The sequence below is a fragment of the Seriola aureovittata genome, chromosome 13 (genome assembly GCF_021018895.1).
Source record: "Seriola aureovittata isolate HTS-2021-v1 ecotype China chromosome 13, ASM2101889v1, whole genome shotgun sequence".
Classification (NCBI taxonomy): domain Eukaryota; kingdom Metazoa; phylum Chordata; class Actinopteri; order Carangiformes; family Carangidae; genus Seriola; species Seriola aureovittata.
Genome location: NC_079376.1, coordinates 11,904,131 through 11,920,267, shown reverse-complemented (window position 1 = coordinate 11,920,267; position 16,137 = coordinate 11,904,131). Strand labels below are relative to the sequence as shown.

General features: G+C 39.3%; 3 protein-coding genes and 1 long non-coding RNA gene across 6 annotated transcripts; 2 read left to right on the top strand and 2 right to left on the bottom strand.

The window, feature by feature from the left end:
- Positions 1–145: 145 nt before the first annotated feature.
- LOC130179883 (tryptophan--tRNA ligase, cytoplasmic-like) lies at positions 146–4,249 on the top strand. The gene is made up of 11 exons (XM_056393000.1): positions 146–387; positions 712–835; positions 1,204–1,420; positions 1,598–1,706; positions 1,922–2,041; positions 2,155–2,337; positions 2,456–2,556; positions 2,870–2,982; positions 3,075–3,248; positions 3,347–3,487; positions 3,689–4,249. The coding sequence occupies exons 2-11, from the start codon at positions 722–724 to the stop codon at positions 3,845–3,847; spliced, it is 1,431 nt and encodes a 476-aa protein (XP_056248975.1). The 5' UTR covers positions 146–387; positions 712–721; the 3' UTR covers positions 3,848–4,249.
- A 646-nt stretch (positions 4,250–4,895) lies between these two features.
- Positions 4,896–7,579, bottom strand: LOC130179884 (uncharacterized). The gene is made up of 2 exons (XR_008829335.1): positions 6,517–7,579; positions 4,896–5,787 (listed from the first exon to the last, which is right to left on the bottom strand). It is a non-coding gene; the product is annotated as an uncharacterized LOC130179884 (long non-coding RNA).
- A 290-nt stretch (positions 7,580–7,869) lies between these two features.
- On the top strand, positions 7,870–12,231 carry LOC130180639 (tryptophan--tRNA ligase, cytoplasmic-like). Of its 2 annotated transcripts, none has more exons than XM_056394282.1 (11): positions 7,870–7,979; positions 8,305–8,428; positions 8,797–9,013; positions 9,191–9,299; positions 9,515–9,634; positions 9,748–9,930; positions 10,049–10,149; positions 10,535–10,647; positions 10,740–10,913; positions 11,012–11,152; positions 11,352–12,231. In XM_056394282.1, exons 1-11 carry the CDS (start codon positions 7,900–7,902, stop codon positions 11,508–11,510), a joined length of 1,521 nt encoding a protein of 506 aa, XP_056250257.1. In that variant the 5' UTR covers positions 7,870–7,899; the 3' UTR covers positions 11,511–12,231. The 2 variants fall into 2 exon arrangements, with proteins under 2 accessions (XP_056250257.1, XP_056250258.1); XM_056394283.1 differs by lacking the exon at positions 7,870–7,979 and adding an exon at positions 8,052–8,074.
- Positions 12,232–12,356: 125 nt separating this feature from the next.
- slc25a47b (solute carrier family 25 member 47b) lies at positions 12,357–16,068 on the bottom strand. Of its 2 annotated transcripts, none has more exons than XM_056394290.1 (6): positions 15,687–16,068; positions 14,587–14,630; positions 14,401–14,472; positions 14,024–14,206; positions 13,308–13,575; positions 12,357–13,123 (listed from the first exon to the last, which is right to left on the bottom strand). In XM_056394290.1, exons 2-6 carry the CDS (start codon positions 14,614–14,616, stop codon positions 12,846–12,848), a joined length of 831 nt encoding a protein of 276 aa, XP_056250265.1. In that variant the 5' UTR covers positions 14,617–14,630; positions 15,687–16,068; the 3' UTR covers positions 12,357–12,845. The 2 variants fall into 2 exon arrangements, with proteins under 2 accessions (XP_056250265.1, XP_056250263.1); XM_056394288.1 differs by lacking the exon at positions 15,687–16,068 and adding an exon at positions 14,840–14,992.
- Positions 16,069–16,137: the final 69 nt, after the last annotated feature.

Genomic DNA, 16,137 nt, shown 5'->3' with positions numbered 1-16,137 from the left:
GCAGCCGGTAGGTACTAATGGTTGTGCGTCCCCTCCAACATATGCCGTATTAAGTTGACTTATATTATATTTAGCTTTTTTGATTCATGTCCAATGAATCTGACAAAATACAAGCCTTATTTTTTTTTTAAACTATATAATGCAGCCCCCAAAGTAACATTTTTTTTTCGCATTCATTCATTTGCTCCATCGAATCCATAGCGGAAATGTTGAGCAAGCCATGTTTCGGGGGGAAGATTTGATTTGAATACATCCAAAGATTCTGTTTCGATATTACTCATGGATTTACTAGAAGACCATATTAGCTCACTAAGGCTGATGCAAACTTTCAGTCTTCTGATTAGGCTGATGCAAGCTGTCAGTCTTCTGTGTAAAGACTATCATAAGGTATGGCGCTAGTCATTTTATTTATTCTTATATTGTCGCTACTCCATCATTTATTGTAATTTCAGTAACTGCATCATATATGACATCTATGAAGGTAAGATAAATCTAAATAATCAGTAATATCGGAGGCTTACCTGTTGAAAAGCTACCTAAGTTATCTGTTGTGTATTCACATATGGGAGTCTTCTCAGACTGCTGTGGAAGATGATACAGTACAGTATCACTAACAGTGTTAACTTTGATCCAGATGCTCTTCAGAACATGTCATATTTACCTATGTCATGTGTTTGGTAACAAATTAGTTTTATCCCATCTCTTGGGCAGTGTGAAGAAGATGACAGACTGTCAGGGTGACGGCGAAGGAGCGAATAGTCCAATGGAGCTGTATGAAAAACTGAACGCTCAAGGAGATAAAGTCAGAGTCTTGAACACGGCTAAAGCTGAGAAAGTAAGTGCTTGTAAACTACCTTGTAAAAACAGTATTTTTATTCGATGGGTTTGGTTAAACCAAGTTACAAAAAAAACATGACGTATTCTCACTTCCTACTTGTTGGCAGTTTGTGGTTTTCAGATAAATGTCATTTAATATTTTCTGCCACTACTCCACTGATTAAATGTCCATTCATCTTCACTGTAATAGCGGGAAGCAGAAATCTTAAGAGACAGATATTTCAACTTAAACCGAAACTATCTGGAAGCCTTTACGTAATTTGGATAAACTGATGCTTTAAAATATAAACTTTTTATCTGATTCTGGTGGGATTTGGCTGCTTTTATTGGTGTGATTTTTCTGACAGCAGTGATTGGGTTTTACAGGCTGAAATTGATGCTGCTGTCCAGTTGCTGCTGAAGTTGAAAGTGGACTACAAACAGATGACAGGTCAGGACTACAAAGCAGGAAGTCCCCCCTCAGAAAACTCTGTTGTCCCCAACAATGGGCCAGCAGCAGATGATGCAAAGGATGAAGACACAGTTGATCCATGGAACGTCTCCACCACCAGTGCCAAGGGGGTAGACTACGACAAACTCATAGGTAAGATTTACATGAGCTTCGTGCGTGGCCTTTACTTGAAGAGCTGAAGCGCTATGTTTTCTTTCTTATTTTTGGATTCAGAATATGAATCTCAACAATATACTGTAGCTCTAACTATGAAGTTCTTTAAGGTTTGTTCAAGCTGAGAAATTAACATTGTGTCATGTCTTTCTTTAGTGAGGTTTGGCAGCAGTAAAATCGAAAAGGAGCTGGTGGACAGAATAGAAAAAGTCTCGGGACAGAAACCTCACCGCTTTCTGAGAAGAGGAATCTTCTTTTCACACAGGTCAGCGTTCTAGGAACTGAAGATATTTCATCAGCTTTATTACTCAATTACAGTAACTCCTCGTATGTTTCACAAATTACTCAGTGTCACATTATCAGTGAGTCTGAATCTTTTTCCTGTTTAGTAAAACAGACGATGGCAAGAATGTGGATGTTCATGGGGGAATAGTATGTCAATGAATCACTTACCTTGTATGCCTATTTTTGTTTTGATAGAGATATGCATCAGGTGCTTGATGCATGTGAGAAGCAAAAGTCCTTCTACCTTTACACTGGCAGAGGTCCGTCCTCTGAAGCCATGCACGTTGGTCACCTCATCCCCTTCATCTTCACCAAGTGAGTTCTATTCACCAAGTTATCTCAGTCCTTCACCTGTATACCTGATCTTACTTGTAGATTTTAACTTTATTGATTGTAATTTATAACTGAAACTTACTTCATTTCTCCAGGTGGCTTCAGGATGTATTTGACATCCCCCTGGTGATCCAGATGACTGATGATGAAAAGTATCTGTGGAAGGATCTAACAATAGAAGACTGCCACCATTTCGCTGTGGAAAATGCCAAGGACATCATCGCGTGTGGTTTTGATGTCAACAAGACTTTCATCTTCTCTGACCTTGACTACATGGGGTAAAATTATTAGCAATGAATGATCCACCTTTCATGTAACTGAGTCAGCATATAATTTCCTATTTCTGTCTGAAATGTTTTCTTTTTTAATATACTAATTTTGACTTAATTTCCACAGAGCATGTCCTGAATTCTACAGGAATGTGGTTAAGATCCAGAAGCATGTCACATTTAACCAGGTCAAAGGCATCTTTGGCTTCACAGACAGTGACTGCATTGGTAAGACATCTGAAAAGTCCTTGGTGACTTAAAAAAAAAAAAAAAACACTTGACTTTGAGCAATCCTTAAAATATTCTCCTCATACTTTGGTAAGAGGAGGAAACATTAAATTAACTTTTTATTGCTGCAACTTTCTGTAACTGATCAAATCTTTTTCTTATGATGAATGATATAATTTGTAAGAAGCTAAATGCTCGTGCTGGTTGCCAGAGCTCAAAGAGCTGTTTTCAAATTGCTTTCACAGTCAGGCCAGTGTCTGAAGTGTGATTGTATTTTGGTATTTTATGGTGTTTATTATTTTTTATCGTCCAGGAAAGATCAGCTTCCCAGCCATCCAGGCAGCTCCGTCCTTCAGTAACTCTTTTCCACAGATCTTTGGAGATAGGACGGACATACAGTGTCTGATCCCCTGCGCCATAGACCAGGTCGGGACAGCACTGCATTATTAGATAACAATACTATGTACTGGCATTCATTGGTTAAAATAATGTGTGTATCTGTCCTCTCACTCATGCAGGACCCTTACTTCAGGATGACCCGTGATGTAGCTCCAAGGATCGGCTATCCCAAACCAGCACTGCTGCACTCCACCTTCTTCCCCGCCTTGCAGGGGGCGCAGACCAAGATGAGCGCCAGTGACGCCAACTCCTCCATCTTCCTCACGGACACACCCAAACAGATCAAAAACAAGGTGCTGCTATTACTAGTTATTACAAGTCACTACTTACTAGTCAGATTTGTATTGCCTATGTTTGCTGAATAGCTGATCTGTGTAACTGTTACTTACAGGTCAACAAACATGCATTTTCGGGGGGGAAAGACACAGTAGAAGAGCACAGGAAGTACGGTGGAAACCCAGACGTAGACGTCGCCTTCATGTACTTGACCTTCTTCCTGGAGGACGATGAGCAGCTGGAGAAGATCAGACAGGTGAGGCTGTAAAGAACAAGGGAATCCAATATGATTTTTCAGGCTTAATTTCCTTTGCTAATCACACTCTTTCTGTATTTTGTTTTCCCTGATTTGTCTCTTCCCGTGAGCTCTTTATTTTTCTTTTTTATTATTCCTCTCTGCTCATTCATCCTCCTTAAATTCTTTTCTGCACGCTCACCCCACCTCTTCTCTCTGCAGGACTATTCAAGTGGAGCTCTGCTAACCGGAGAAGTGAAGAAGATTTTGATTGAGACTCTGCAGCCGATGATCACTCAGCATCAAGAGAGACGCAAACAAGTTACAGATGAGACAGTAAAACAGTTCATGACTCCAAGACCTTTGAATTTTAAGTTGTAGTCTGCTCGAGCTTCTGAGATGTCGGGGGTCATTATGTTGTTGATCTCAATACAAGATCAAATAATGCATTGTAATAGAAAAATCATATTCTGCACTTTGTATGGCTTTCTATAACCTTGGACATGAATCTGTCCTCACATTTATAATCTTTATTTGGCACTATGAATCTGTCTTACATGTAAACTCCTTATCTGGAACTATCTGTTACTTCTTTTCGACAGTTAGACAGTTTTGATAGTATCCATCATTGTTCGCAAACACAAATCCTGACCATGCCTCCTTTTTCCCTCTTCATATAGAGTTCATATACACTCTTTGTTCGACAACAGTCTGCGGTTGCACTGTGTGACTGTACGCTAATCCTTTGCAAAGCTTTTATTAAACTATATAAAGACAACTTGATCATTTTGTCAACTCTTCATTTTCAGATTTCCATCACAGCATCTATCTTTTTTCCATCTAAAATCAATGTAATTTCATTACATTACACAAAAATGTAAAAAAAAGTAAATGTTAATTACTAGAGATTATTTGCTTCTCTGTGTCAAAACTAAGCATGGCATTGCCCACGCCTTCACGCTACTTGTTAAATGTACATGTTTTTCTTCATGAAGTGTTTGCAGCGCTGCGAAATCGGTTCAGGAGCAAAAGAAGATTCAAGAGGAGTACAGTGCATATTGTGGCAAAATCTGCGCAGTGACCAGCAGTAACACAGCTACACATCCACTTTGCAGGATGTTTGTTAAAAGCTCTTATTTTACTTTAGGAAAAAAAGCCTTCAGAATAATAATTGTTACTTTGTGATTATCAAAACAGGTGTGTTGTATATGGTGTGAAGAGAGAGGTGTAATATGATAATATGAGATATATTATGATACGTTAATCTCTTCAGAGTTGGAGCACATACCATTAAGTCTTCATCTGGCTTCGTTAAGGAAATTAAAGCAAATGTAATTGTGAGGAGATTTGAATCAGCATGGTTTAAATCAAGAGGTTTCATTCAACTTATGCCCAGACTAAAAATAAAACTGTACTTCAACAACAAAACTTTGGAAAACATGTTTTATTTAAAAATGTAATCATATCCTATACCTGGAGCTGGTGACTGTAAATGCCATAGCATATGATTTGCATCAATTTCATACTCATCAAAGCATTGAGTGACCCCTCATGTCCTACAGATGGCGGCATTGTCACCTGGTTTCAGTGTTAAGTGTTTCCTAGTGCATGCATGCACATAATATTGTTTTAATATTTCTAGGGTTAAATAGAAAGAGTACCCATTTTTCCCACAATATCACACCCATCAAACATATCAACATAGGCATTCTGTGATATTATTGTCTTGCTGAAGTCTTACTTCACTTTGAACCAGTACTAAAGGTGCCTGAGAACCACTTCACTAACAGATTGTCATTGTCAGTTTCGTACAACTCCACACCTCCAATATTCTTTATAAAAAAAACATTTACTTACTTAATAAATTTGTGTCATACAAAAATAATGTAAATATATTATTCAGCACAACCTTCCAGGAAAATCCTTCATTGCGGCATTATTTGAAGTTTCCTTGTCAGAATTCCCAGGTGCAAATGTGGAAAGTAAAATTCTGGTGTGTTCCCCTTTCATTATGAACATTCAGGTGAGAAAAGCGAGTTCGAGTTAATTTGTTTGTTTGAGCAGGCGCATCACTATCTCATACGAGGAGAGGACTGCCATGTTGACAGGGACGGCTCGCATGCGGTTGAGACTCAGACCCCTGAAGAAGACACCAGGACCCTCAGAGCGGACGCTGTCTGTGATACAGTGCAAAAAGCCTCGGTACCTCCGCTGCCCAATCCAGTCCATCTGGAGACGAGCTTTGATCAGATCCATTGGCGTGCTAACACACCAGCCACACATCCCTGACAGACCTCCTGCCAGAAGCACCACTTTCCACTCTGTACGAAAAGGAAACATTTGTCTGATATGATTCCAATGACATTATAAGTTACTTTACTAAGAACATGACAACTGGCTCCCAATTGTGCTATCCATACTTTCAATACTAATATCAGATCCTGGGTGTTTTAGAGCAGATTTACTCCTATATTTAACAGGTAAGTTGTGTTTGGAAATACCTGGTTCAGTCAGTCCTGGAGGTGTAAAAGCTAAAAAGCTAAATATTGTAGCGATGAATCTATTAAGAATATTTCCATTCACTGTGCAACAGGCTATATAAATTCTCTGTAAAATCTTAGGCTTAGTGAAAGACTGCCATCTCAAGGTAACATGGAAATCTATTAAACAGCAATTGATGACAGCATCTATAGTCACAAAAGCTCTCAACTAAACACAGACTTTTACATAACAAGTCTGACAAAGTGGCATGTTGTTTAAGCTCTGTCTCCAGGCTGCTCTCTATGAATGACAGCATTAATGATTATGCACAATAACACCACCATTCAATCCACACGCAATTGCAATAATCCTGCACAATGCGAGACCTGTGCATGGTGGAAACTAAGCACTTGTTTATTTGCGTCCCCCTTAATTTCACCGGCCACTTAAAGACACGCTGAGTGGATCCTAGCTTATGACTCATTGGGGTAATCTGCTTCTTAAATAACTATCGGTAACTGAAACTAAAATGGCATTTGTGTTATCAACTTAAAACACTGCAGCCTTACACCTGCTGTAGCCATGGTGACAACAGCTGCAAACAGGAAATGGTTCTTTCTGAGATATTCCCATGATATTCCAACACCGTCCCCTCAGGGTCATGGGTAAAACTTCGAGGCTTGGCTGGTACATCTGAGTTATTACACATCACAACTTCTTGGTTTTGTTCATAAGATCCAGTTTGGACAGAAGCTGATGTTCCCTCCTTCGTTTGATCCAGAAATTCATCCTCTGACTCTGAATCCTCATAGGCCACTAATGAAGACATCTTCATAGGACACTCTTAAAAAATAAAGGGACAACAGGTGAGCTCTAAGTATAGTTATTCCATAACATACCTAAGGGTGACATCTAGTGGATGCTTGGACTTCTGCACCTAAAAATAGCATACTCACTTGTCACTTTTAGGTAGATTTGTTGACATTAAAATAACGTGACCTGGCAGTTTAACCACAAATTTACAAATGGGAATTTACTGTCACTAGTGAGGTGAAATGTCTAGCAGCCACCTCCACGCACCAGCCAATCAGCTGGGGAGATAAATATAAAGAGGGAAACTCCACAATGGGCTCATCTTAATAAAATAGGACAGGGCAGGACGATCATTTTCGGTAGAGCCCAGAATTTCGAGTTGGGCATGAAACGCTAATGCTACGTGACTAGTCGTCCTGTTAAGGCTTGTTATCTAGTCAACACAAAGCCAAAACAGAAAGAGAGCAAACTGCCAGCTAGCTCAATTTACTACCTTCAGACAGAGCAAACACACTGTTTCTTACTGTTACTTAACTTATAAACGTAAAGACTGGACGCTGTCACTACAAACGTTAACGTATATCCTAAAGTTTAAAGCTAAATTACGCGTTAGGTTTGTGTGTTAAGTAGCGCCTATATAGCAATTTAGCTAACGTCAATCAATTGCACTTCTGGCTAAAAGCCTAATATAACCTACAAAGAATGAAAAACTATCCAGTAAATCTGCGTGTAACATTTTATACTTGCAGTCCTGTAAATCCATCAATATATCCGACTTCTGAGAGTTAACAGTCACACACGGTAACAACATCCAGCAAAACCATTTGAGTAAAGGCAACGTTTCAAAATAAAAGGATCGTTTCGATTTCCCACTCATGTCGTGAGTCATTCTACAGGTAAAACCTTTATTTTGAAAGCAACCGGTAGGTACTAACGGCTGTCCGTCCCCTCCGAAATATGCCGCATTAAGGTTACTTATATTATATTAAGGCTTTTTTGATTCATGTCCAATGAATCTGAAAAAATACAAAAAGCCATATTTGTTTTAAAACTATATAATGCAGCCCCCAAAGTAACATTTTTTTTTCTCATTCATTCATTTGCACCATCGAATCCATAGCGGAACTATTGAGGAAGCCATGTTTCGAGGGAAGAATTTGATCCGAATCCTACCTCAAGCTGATGCAAGCTGTCAGTCTTCTGTGCAGAGTATCATACGGTATGCCGGCTAGTAATTATATTTAGTCTTATATTGTCGCTACTCCATCATTTATTGTAATTTCAGTAACTGTATCATATATGACATCTATGAGGGTAAGATAAATCTAAATAATCAGTAATATCGGACGCTTAGCTGTTGAAAAGCTACCTAAGTTATCTGTTGTGTGTTCACATATGGGAGTCTTCTCAGACTGCTGTGGAAGATGATACAGTACAGTATCACTAACAGTGTTAACTTTGATCCAGATGCTCTTCAGAACATGTCATATTTACCTATGTCATGTGTTTGGTAACAAATTAGTTTTATCCCATCTCTTGGGCAGTGTGAAGAAGATGACAGACTGTCAGGGTGACGGCGAAGGAGCGAATAGTCCAATGGAGCTGTATGAAAAACTGAACGCTCAAGGAGATAAAGTCAGAGTCTTGAAGACAGCTAAAGCTGAGAAAGTAAGTGCTTGTAAACTACCTTGCAATAACAGTATTTTTATTCGATGGGTTTGGTTAAACAAAGTTACAAAAAAAACATGACGTATTCTCACTTCCTACTTGTTGGCAGTTTGTGGTTTTCAGATAAATGTCATTTAATATTTTCTGCCACTACTCCACAGATTAAATGTCCATTCATCTTCACTGTAATAGCGGGAAGCAGAAATCTTAAGAGACAGATATTTCAACTTAAACCGAAACTATCTGGAAGCCTTTACGTAATTTGGATAAACTGATGCTTTAAAATATAAACTTTTTATCTGATTCTGGTGGGATTTGGCTGCTTTTATTGGTGTGATTTTTCTGACAGCAGTGATTGGGTTTTACAGGCTGAAATTGATGCTGCTGTCCAGTTGCTGCTGAAGTTGAAAGTGGACTACAAACAGATGACAGGTCAGGACTACAAAGCAGGAAGTCCCCCCTCAGAAAACTCTGTTGTCCCCAACAATGGGCCAGCAGCAGATGATGCAAAGGATGAAGACACAGTTGATCCATGGAACGTCTCCACCACCAGTGCCAAGGGGGTAGACTACGACAAACTCATAGGTAAGATTTACATGAGCTTCGTGCGTGGCCTTTACTTGAAGAGCTGAAGCGCTATGTTTTCTTTCTTATTTTTGGATTCAGAATATGAATCTCAACAATATACTGTAGCTCTAACTATGAAGTTCTTTAAGGTTTGTTCAAGCTGAGAAATTAACATTGTGTCATGTCTTTCTTTAGTGAGGTTTGGCAGCAGTAAAATCGAAAAGGAGCTGGTGGACAGAATAGAAAAAGTCTCGGGACAGAAACCTCACCGCTTTCTGAGAAGAGGAATCTTCTTTTCACACAGGTCAGCGTTCTAGGAACTGAAGATATTTCATCAGCTTTATTACTCAATTACAGTAACTCCTCGTATGTTTCACAAATTACTCAGTGTCACATTATCAGTGAGTCTGAATCTTTTTCCTGTTTAGTAAAACAGACGATGGCAAGAATGTGGATGTTCATGGGGGAATAGTATGTCAATGAATCACTTACCTTGTATGCCTATTTTTGTTTTGATAGAGATATGCATCAGGTGCTTGATGCATGTGAGAAGCAAAAGTCCTTCTACCTTTACACTGGCAGAGGTCCGTCCTCTGAAGCCATGCACGTTGGTCACCTCATCCCCTTCATCTTCACCAAGTGAGTTCTATTCACCAAGTTATCTCAGTCCTTCACCTGTATACCTGATCTTACTTGTAGATTTTAACTTTATTGATTGTAATTTATAACTGAAACCTACTTCATTTCTCCAGGTGGCTTCAGGATGTATTTGACATCCCCCTGGTGATCCAGATGACTGATGATGAAAAGTATCTGTGGAAGGATCTAACAATAGAAGACTGCCACCATTTCGCTGTGGAAAATGCCAAGGACATCATCGCGTGTGGTTTTGATGTCAACAAGACTTTCATCTTCTCTGACCTTGACTACATGGGGTAAAATTATTAGCAATGAATGATCCACCTTTCATGTAACTGAGTCAGCATATAATTTCCTATTGCTATCTGAATTGTTTTCTTTTTTAATATACTAATTTTGACTTAATTTCCACAGAGCATGTCCTGAATTCTACAGGAATGTGGTTAAGATCCAGAAGCATGTCACATTTAACCAGGTCAAAGGCATCTTTGGCTTCACAGACAGTGACTGCATTGGTAAGACATCTGAAAAGTCTTTAGTGTCAAAAAAATACAACCAATACTTTGGTAAGAGGAAGAAACATTACATTAACTGTTTAATGCTACAACTTTTTGTAACTGATCAAATCATTTTCTTATGATATAATTTGTAAGAAGCTAAATGCTCATAGCTGGTTGCCAGAGCTCAAAGAGCTGTTTTCAAGTACAGATGTTTTCATACATAACAAATCTCACATATATGATTACCTGTAAATGTTTGGTACTTAAAATTAGTTAAAATTTTTTGATGGACAAAATGTCTCAGTATACTGTTGTTTGTGGTTTTACTTCATTATGTCCTGATTCTGAAGTGTGATTGTATTTTGGTATTTTATGGTGTTTATTATTTTTTATCGTCTAGGAAAGATCAGCTTCCCAGCCATCCAGGCAGCTCCGTCCTTCAGTAACTCTTTTCCACAGATCTTTGGAGGCAGGAAGGACATACAGTGTCTGATCCCCTGCGCCATAGACCAGGTCGGGACAGCACTGCATTATTAGATAACAATACTATGTACTGGCATTCATTGGTTAAAATAATGCGTGTATCTGTCCTCTCACTCATGCAGGACCCTTACTTCAGGATGACCCGTGATGTAGCTCCAAGGATCGGCTATCCCAAACCAGCACTGCTGCACTCCACCTTCTTCCCCGCCTTGCAGGGGGCGCAGACCAAGATGAGCGCCAGTGACGCCAACTCCTCCATCTTCCTCACGGACACACCCAAACAGATCAAAAACAAGGTGCTGCTATTACTAGTTATTACAAGTCACTACTTACTAGTCAGATTTGTATTGCCTATGTTTGCTGAATAGCTGATCTGTGTAACTGTTACTTACAGGTCAACAAACATGCATTTTCGGGGGGGAAAGACACAGTAGAAGAGCACAGGAAGTACGGTGGAAACCCAGACGTAGACGTCGCCTTCATGTACTTGACCTTCTTCCTGGAGGACGATGAGCAGCTGGAGAAGATCAGACAGGTGAGGCTGTAAAGAACAAGGGAATCCAATATGATTTTTCAGGCTTAATTTCCTTTGCTAATCACACTCTTTATGTATTTTGTTTTCCCTGATTTGTCTCTTCCCGTGAGCTCTTTATTTTTTTTTTATCATTCCTCTTTGCTCACTCATCATCCTTAAATTCTTTTCTGCACCCTCACCCCACCTCTTCTCTCTGCAGGACTATTCAAGTGGAGCTCTGCTAACAGGAGAATTGAAGAAGATTTTGATTGAGACTCTGCAGCCGATGATCACTCAGCATCAAGAGAGACGCAAACAAGTTACAGATGAGACAGTAAAGCAGTTCATGACTCCAAGACCTTTGAATTTTAAGTTGTAGTCTGCTCGAGCTTCTGAGATGTCGGGGGTCATTATGTTGTTAATCTCAATACAAGATCAAGATCAATGCATCTATCTTTTTTCCATCTAAAAGCAATGTAATTTCATTACATATTACATTGTCTCATACAGTTTGCATCAGAACTGGAGAAAAATGTAAAAAAAAAGTATATATGTTAATTACTAGAGATTATTTGCTTCTCTGTGTCAAAACTAAGCATGGCATTGCCCACGCCTTCACGCTACTTGTTAAATGTACATGTTTTTCTTCATGAAGTGTTTGCAGCGCTGCGAAATCGGTTCAGGAGCAAAAGAAGATTCAAGAGGAGTACAGTGCATATTGTGGTAAAATCTGCGCAGTGACCAGCAGTAACACAGCTACACATCCACTTTGCAGGATGTTTGTTAAAAGGTCTTATTTTACTTTAGGAAAAAAGCCTTCAGAATAATAATTGTTACTTTGTGATTATCAAAACAGGTGTGTTGTATATGGTGTGAAGAGAGAGGTGTAATATGATAATATGAGATATATTATGATACGTTAATCTCTTCAGAGTTGGAGCACATACCATTAAGTCTTCATCTGGCTTCGTTAAGGAAATTAAAGCAAATGTAATTGTGAGGAGATTTGAATCAGCTTTTTCTCTAAGCATGGTTTAAATCAAGAGGTTTCATTCAACTTATGCCCAGACTAAAAATAAAACTGTACTTCAACAACAAAACTTTGGAAAACATGTTTTATTTAAAAATGTAATTATATCCTAGACCTAGAGCTGGTGACTGTAAATGCCATAGCATATGATTTGCATCAATTTCATACTCATCAAAGCATTGAGTGACCCCTCATGTCCTACAGATGGCGGCATTGTCACCTGGTTTCAGTGTTAAGTGTTTCCTAGTGCATGCATGCACATAATATTGTTTTAATATTTCTAGGGTTAAATAGAAAGAGTACCCATTTTTCCCACAATATCACACCCATCAAACATATCAACATAGGCATTCTGTGATATTATTGTCTTGCTGAAGTCTTACTTCACTTTGAACCAGTACTAAAGGTGCCTGAGAACCACTTCACTAACAGATTGTCATTGTCAGTTTCGTACAACTCCACACCTCCAATATTCTTTATAAAAAAACATTTACTTACTTAATAAATTTGTGTCATACAAAAATAATGTAAATATATTATTCAGCACAACCTTCCAGGAAAATCCTTCATTGCGGCATTATTTGAAGTTTCCTCGTCAGAATTCCCAGGTCCAAATGTGGAAAGTAAAATTCTGGTGTGTTCCCCTTTCATTATGAACATTCAGGTGAGAAAAGCGAGTTCGAGTCAATTTGTTTGTTTGAGCAGGCGCATCACTATCTCATACGAGGAGAGGACTGCCATGTTGACAGGGACGGCTCGCATGCAGTTGAGACTCAGACCCCTGAAGAAGACACCAGGACCCTCAGAGCGGACGCTGTCTGTGATACAGTGCAAAAAGCCTCGGTACCTCCGCTGCCCAATCCAGTCCATCTGGAGACGAGCTTTGATCAGATCCATTGGCGTGCTAACACACCAGCCACACATCCCTGACAGACCTCCTGCCAGAAGCACCACTTTCCACTCTGTACGAAAAGGAAACATTTGTCTGATATGATTCCAATGACATTAATAGTTACTTTACTAAGAACATGACAACTGGCTCCCAATTGTGCTATCCATACTTCCAATACTTATTAATATCAGATCCTGGGTGTTTTAGAGCAGATTTACTCCTATATTTAACAGGTAAGTTGTGTTTGGATTTACCTGGTTCAGTCAGTCCTGGAGGTGTCAGCTGTTCACAGATGATATGATAACTAGTGAGGAAGGTGGCAAAGAAGGGTCCGTCTCTTAGTGCCAGAGCCTGGGCTCCCTTGTAGAGGCCCAGAGCTCCTTCTTCACGGGCGATGGTCAGCAGACAGTGGATGGGGCCATGGTATTTTGGTTTCAGGGCTTCTGCTGTCAATTTCGAAAACGCAACCCTCTGACACTGCAGACGCACCTTCACCATGTCAGCTGGGGACACCAGTAAAACCTGAGCAAAAGAAATGAAGGTATTGAAGTATTTTGAAATTAAAGATCTGGATTCCACCTGAAAGTTTAAACACAGAAAAGTCGGAAAAACAAAGCATTTCAATATTTTTCCAAGATTTAAATAACAAGAATACAAATATTACACCAGACAGGTCTTTGCCTCTTTGCTTTGGTTGTTTGGTGTTATTGGATGGAAACTACCCTCCAGTCATTCAAAGGAGACGCATGTTAAAGTCTCTTCCAGGCTGTAAAGAATTAAATGTATTTGCTTTACATGAGACGTGCTGCAAAACAAATATAAACAGCAATTACATGTGCAAATATTCTTTGTATAGGTGGAAGTCCTTCTAGAAACATCTGAATTGGTCTCAAATGCTTTTAACTATATGAAATCAGTGTGACAGGTTCCAGACAAAGATCAATAAATACACTTTGAAAAAAATATTTACCTGTGCAACTCCTCCAGTCAGACCTGAGAGAAAGAGATCACATGTGGCAGGCCGGGCCTCGGGTGTCCCATGCCGTAATTTACAGAGATACTGCAGGACATTCCTGTAGGTGCCAAACGCCAAAGAGAAGCTGAGGGACACAGCTATGACTGGCATCGTCATGCCCTTGTAGAAACCATACACCTAAGAGAAGACACAGTTAAGCACAGCAGGTTTAAAGAATAATAGGATGATAGTGTTCCAGATGTGCGTTTATGTAGACAGGTGGTGGGGTTTCAGGGAGTATTCACAGTGTAGATACACAGAAAGTTTTAACTAGGCCACAATAGTGAAAAATCAGATGTCACTGACAATATTTTACAGTTTGAAACACTCACCCCCTGGTTTTTGTATGTCGACTGGACACAATGCCAAATTCCTCTGTACATGTTTTGGGTTTGAATGTTCACCTACAAAGAGTTCATGAAGGAGAGAAGGATTTCAAGATGTGACTCTTCAAGCAGCAGCAAGGACAGTATGAGTGGTGTGTGTGTGTGTGTGTGTGTGTGTGTTTCCAACCATACCTTAACAGTGTCAAAAGGGTAGCCAACCATCACACCAAATGCCCCTGCAAACACAAGCATCAGGTCAGATGATAAACACAAAGCCTGAGGAGTACAATGAATGTTCCCCAGGTCCAGTACAAGTCAGCCAGCAACACTAATATTAGGTGTAAACAGTGAAATAAATAAATAATACATATTAATGAAATAAAATAAAATAAAATAATATATTTTATTTTTAGCCTAAGTCTAACTTTTTAAAATATAATCATACCTCCTGCAGATCCAGCAATAAAGTCCATTATTCTTCTGTTTTGCTGCATATGTTAGTAAATAGTTTAGCTTTTTGGTTGCTAGCAACCAACTAAACTGTGTTACTAAAAAGCCCAAATCCCGACATCATGTGCACTCAAGCACTGTATACAATTTGTTGAGTCTGAAAGTGTCTACAAAATGTTTTTCCTTAACTTAAAAATGAGCAAATGAGCTCTCACAGAACTCCTAGCCGGCTCTATTATGCGTCATGACGTAAACTTAAACGTCAGAACTGGGCGTGTACGTCAATATTGTGTTGTGGAGTTTTCGTGTTCGCATTTATTGGTGTCTCAAACAGACTACTCGATCAGCCTCTGTGTAAATAACAAAATTTTTAAAACAAATATGAACCAATGTCAAAATATTTGATGATCTTGACACTTAATCTCTAGACTTAAAGCCGCTCCCACACCTGTTTGTCTCTCCCTCTCCTCTCTTTCTGCTGCACCTGTTCATAAAGCATATATAGAATAGAGTATATGCATATACGGATATACGGTATATACACTCACTTATTAGTTATTATTTACGCTTAGCTAATATGTGTTCATTACTTGACACAGAACAATATTTTACTTATTTGGTAGGATTTATAGGACTGCTGTATTAGACGGCAACAATTGAGATCTTAAAACCTTATTTTTGACAGGAGTCCACAGCTCAGGATGGGGGAGGGAAGACCCATCATAGTTGACAATGCACTTAAGTGGTACAAATGTTAATCAAATTATGTTGACCCAAATGATCTGGGGTTTTGTTATATACAGTCTATGTGGAGTAAACCTAAGTCTTTTAGGGCTACTGACCTGTTTTCTGCTTTACCCAGGTAGTGATCCATCTTTGAGAGCCAGTATCTTACTATTACCAATGCATTGTAAATTAACACAGGCTAGAGTTAAATCGGTATTTCTCTAAAAGTATCATCAAACGTGATTATAAATCTCAGATATTTGTCCTGCTTTACTGAATTGCATCAGACTGCACATGGCTTCCTGATGTTGTGTCCTAAACTTAGCACAATATACTGCACATGGCCTCCTGAGCACCCTGCTTAAGTAGCCCACTTGGTCAGTCATATATTACACATGCCGATGAGGACCACTGTGATAACAGTGTTGATTTTGACGGTGGGGAAGATCAGCAGTGACCGTTTCAAACTCTCCTCTGCGGCCCTGCCCGATGGGAGCCAATGGGTGTGAGGGGCGGACAGCAGCGACTGGGAGTTGTCTACCTCCAAGTAACCCGATTGGGCTGCCT

What these genes read in the sequence shown, in the direction of transcription:
- LOC130179883 (XM_056393000.1), top strand. Translation starts at nt 722, where the DNA reads ATGACAGACTGTCAGGGTGACGGCGAAGGAGCGAATAGTCCAATGGAG. An exon ending in GGAATCTTCTTTTCACACAG is followed by an intron (nt 1,707 to 1,921) that starts GTCAGCGTTCTA and finishes TTGTTTTGATAG; the next exon opens with AGATATGCATCAGGTGCTTG. An exon ending in TCCCCTGCGCCATAGACCAG is followed by an intron (nt 2,983 to 3,074) that starts GTCGGGACAGCA and finishes TCACTCATGCAG; the next exon opens with GACCCTTACTTCAGGATGAC.
- LOC130180639 (XM_056394282.1), top strand. Translation starts at nt 7,900, where the DNA reads ATGTTTCGAGGGAAGAATTTGATCCGAATCCTACCTCAAGCTGATGCA. An exon ending in AGACAGCTAAAGCTGAGAAA is followed by an intron (nt 8,429 to 8,796) that starts GTAAGTGCTTGT and finishes TGGGTTTTACAG; the next exon opens with GCTGAAATTGATGCTGCTGT. An exon ending in AGACTACGACAAACTCATAG is followed by an intron (nt 9,014 to 9,190) that starts GTAAGATTTACA and finishes GTCTTTCTTTAG; the next exon opens with TGAGGTTTGGCAGCAGTAAA.
- slc25a47b (XM_056394288.1), bottom strand. Translation starts at nt 14,888, where the DNA reads ATGCAGCAAAACAGAAGAATAATGGACTTTATTGCTGGATCTGCAGGA. An exon ending in ACCCTTTTGACACTGTTAAG is followed by an intron (nt 14,473 to 14,586) that starts GTATGGTTGGAA and finishes AACTCTTTGTAG; the next exon opens with GTGAACATTCAAACCCAAAA. An exon ending in TCCAGGACTGACTGAACCAG is followed by an intron (nt 13,124 to 13,307) that starts GTAAATCCAAAC and finishes CTTTTCGTACAG; the next exon opens with AGTGGAAAGTGGTGCTTCTG.